This window comes from Humulus lupulus, chromosome 9 (genome assembly GCF_963169125.1).
Source record: "Humulus lupulus chromosome 9, drHumLupu1.1, whole genome shotgun sequence".
NCBI classification, from domain to species: domain Eukaryota; kingdom Viridiplantae; phylum Streptophyta; class Magnoliopsida; order Rosales; family Cannabaceae; genus Humulus; species Humulus lupulus.
The window spans coordinates 149,338,523-149,342,131 of record NC_084801.1 but is presented as its reverse complement, the minus strand read 5'-3'; the positions used below and the strand labels follow the sequence as shown (position 1 = coordinate 149,342,131).

Below are 3,609 nucleotides of genomic sequence, written 5' to 3'. Positions count from 1 at the left end.
CCAAATATATATATATACAAATAAGACAAAGTATATTTAAGAGAGATAGATAAGAAAATTGATGTTTTGCTTCATATTAATTTTTTTTTTTATTTTAGTTTGCAAGACCATTTATAAAAAAAATTTAGACAGCTCATTTATGTATAGTATGAGAGATTTTTTCGCTATTTATTTTTGTATTGTAACATATTTTAAAAAATTAGTTTTTCTTTTATTAAAGAAAAAAAAACCTTGCCGGGTTGGATCTGACCCGCTCTATCACATCCAGGGCGGGTCTGGTCCGACCCACATCAAATGCTTTAACGGGGCGGGTCGGGTCGAGGCATAAACATAGCGAGTCGGGACGAATCTTTAGCGGGGTAGGCCAACCCGCCTCATTTACATCCTTATATATTAGAAGTACATCTCATGTTTTGGTAAATACATGTGCACGTATTATTACTCTTAATATTATAAACCCTTTTCCATCTAGAACATTCAAGTATCCCAACCGTTGGCATTAGAGAGAGGTAAAAAAAAATTAAACTCATTAAAGTCAATTTACCTACCAACATCTATACATATTTACTTCTCCAACATACACACGACACGTGTCCATCCATTTAACACACTCAAACTTTTCTTTTCCTATATAAACACCCCAAAACCCTACTTAATTATAACTCAAACCAACACAGTCTCCAAAATCACTACATATATTTCATCCTCTAAACACACATTAAGTTCGCTTGGTAGTACATAATTTGGCCTTGAGAAATGGCAAGCTCCATAGCTCTGAAGCTTACTTGCGTGGTACTGATGTGCATGGTGGCTGGTGCACCGCTAGCCCAGGCCATAACATGTGGCCAAGTGGCGACCAATGTGGCACCATGCGTATCGTACTTGAGATCCGGCGGCACGGTTCCGACGGCGTGCTGCAATGGGGTGAAGAGCCTAAACAGTGCGGCGTCCGACACAGCAACCCGCCAGGCCGTGTGTCGGTGCTTGGTTAGTGCAGCCACCAATATGGGCAGCCTGAACCCTACCCTCGTCTCTGGCCTCCCCTCGGCTTGTGGGGTTTCCCTTCCTTTCAAAATCAGCACCTCCACCAACTGCAACAAGTATATACATAAACTTTAACTTATATCTTTGATGAGCACTATTATTCTTGAATTATTAATAATGACGTTATTATTAGCTACTTAATTATTAAACCATGTTTAAGTGTTTATAGATCAGTAAAAGAATGGTTAAACTTGAGTTTATCACGAACACGTATACATTTTTTTTTTTGTTAAATTTCATTTTTTTTAATTAATCTTAAATAATATTTAATATAATATACCCATTAGAAAAGAACATTTTCACTAAGAAGAAAACAAAAAAAATGTTTGGTAAACCACATAGATCTTATGATATAAAATCATTTTTTTTATTTAAAAAAAGGGATAGAAACCGTATAAAATGTAACATTTAGTGATTACAAAATTCTTTTTTGTTATAATCATATACATATAAATTTAACTATGCTTAAAGATATATATTTGTAAATTTTGCAATTAAATTTTTTTAGTCATAATAATAGTAAGTGCAAAATGGACAGACTCTAATAATTGATAATATGCTTTTATAAATTATTTCCTGTTTTGTTTTGCAGCATCAAATGAATGAAAGTATAGAAGGAGAGGAAGTATGGTGTGGATGTGACGCTAGAATAAAGTGGAGATTATATGAGCAGACCAACCTTTTAGCTTGTCTTATTAATGTATTATTATGATCCTATCGACTATCTGAGTGTGTTTTATTATAATGTAACATCTTCTATAAATGTGTACTAGTATTTTCGTTAAATAAAATTTCAGATTTGTGCTAATTACTATTATATAGTACTTTTATCAACAATAAACAAAAACAAAAAAAGAAGAGGAAGAGAAGAAATCATGCATTTATATAGTAATATGTACCTAATTGAGCTCATTTATGAGCACATCAAATCCATTAAGGAAAACCATTTGTTTTTCTGTCACGTGATTGGATTAATTTAATAATGTGTTTACTTATAGGATTAAGGAATAAAAATATAAGTATGATTACAACAATTTACTTACTTAAATGGATTCAGAAATGATAATAAATTATATAAATTTGATATCAAGAAATAATGAGATTGTATTCAGAAATGATAATAAATTATCTGTATCTTACATAAATTTGAGATTAAAAAAAGAGATTGGTGGTTTGGTGATTGTGATTCCCATCGTTTCCTTTAATTAGGAATAAACAAATTATTTTATTCCTATTTTAAAAGTTAAAATTAGACAAAATTATAAACTGAAAAAATGCATTTCAGTAAGTTGTAATTCCTTTATTGTGATGATTTGATCTATCTTTACAAATCAAATAAACAATTTATTCTCATTACATGCATGAGAGTAAAGGGACCATATAATTAAGAGTTAACCACTTATAACTAAAAGTTGGCTTTCCATGCTACAAGTCTTACTTTAACTTATATACACAAATACGCACATGCGAAGCTATATAGATAGATAGATACATTATATATGCTAATTATAGTATATGTAATTAAAGATTGATTAAATGATGCAATGCTTACATTTTATTTTTGCAAAATTTCTTTTTTAAGTAAATCTACATTACTTGAAGCATTAAAATCATACCTTAAAATCATTAAAATCCAAATTGTAAATGGGACAATAATGCTGCTCATTATAGTTGTCCCATTATTAGAGCAGTAGAATTAATATATCGTGTGCCGTACGTTTTGTCCACATGCATGTATTAAGAACAATAATGCCACTTTACTGGGACAGGTCACGTATACAACTATTTTTACCTCATATATATTATTAAAATATTCACAACAAATATGCTATTTTTACCTCATAGTTAAATATTTACAACAATTTTAGAGTGAATAAATAAATATATCCTGGCCGGGGTGAATCACTAAAAATAATTTGAAAAGAACAAAATTATAATTTTGACCTCATAGTATAATATTCACAACAATTTTAGAGTGAAAAGAAAGAAAGAAAGAAAGAAAGAAAAAAGAATCTATTATATGTATATATATATAAGTCATGCATTCTAACATAGCAGAACAAAGCTCGAGAAAATAAAAAATTGGTAATAAACTACTAACCGTTCAACCACTTCCTAACAGATGAAAAATTTCATCTGCCAAATAGAAATTCATTATTCTCCAGCCTATCACAAAGCAAAAGTATTTTCCAAATTTGACATAAAATCAGTCTTTTGGCAACTAGGAGTCAAAGTAGAAGACAGACCGAAAATAATTTTTTGTATCCCAAACCATCATTTCCAATGGACTGTAATGTCATTTGGGCTCAAAACAGCCCCATCCCTCTTCTAAAAAGCCATGAGCAAGATATACAAGCCAATCTTAAACCAAGCCCTTATCTACATTGACAATATCCTACTTTTTCCCCCAAATAAAAGGTCTCATACGAATCTCCTGACCCAGTTTGCGAATATCACTGAAAAGTGAAGGATTATGTTATCAGAAAAGAAAATGGTCTTGGGCCAACCCAAAATTGAGTTCCTAGGGATGAAGTTGCACGATGGCACGTACGAAGCCCAACCTCA

General features: G+C 31.3%; 1 protein-coding gene across 1 annotated transcript; it reads left to right on the top strand.

Annotated features, from left to right (window-relative positions):
• The first annotated feature begins 651 nt into the window (after window positions 1–651).
• LOC133800575 (non-specific lipid-transfer protein 1-like) lies at window positions 652–1,852 on the top strand. Its single transcript, XM_062238575.1, has 2 exons — window positions 652–1,100; window positions 1,637–1,852. Exons 1-2 carry the CDS (start codon window positions 757–759, stop codon window positions 1,644–1,646), a joined length of 354 nt encoding a protein of 117 aa, XP_062094559.1. The 5' UTR covers window positions 652–756; the 3' UTR covers window positions 1,647–1,852.
• The last annotated feature ends 1,757 nt before the right edge of the window (window positions 1,853–3,609 follow it).

Excerpts from the sequence above, each read along its gene's own strand:
- LOC133800575 (XM_062238575.1), top strand. The coding sequence starts at position 757 with ATGGCAAGCTCCATAGCTCTGAAGCTTACTTGCGTGGTACTGATGTGC.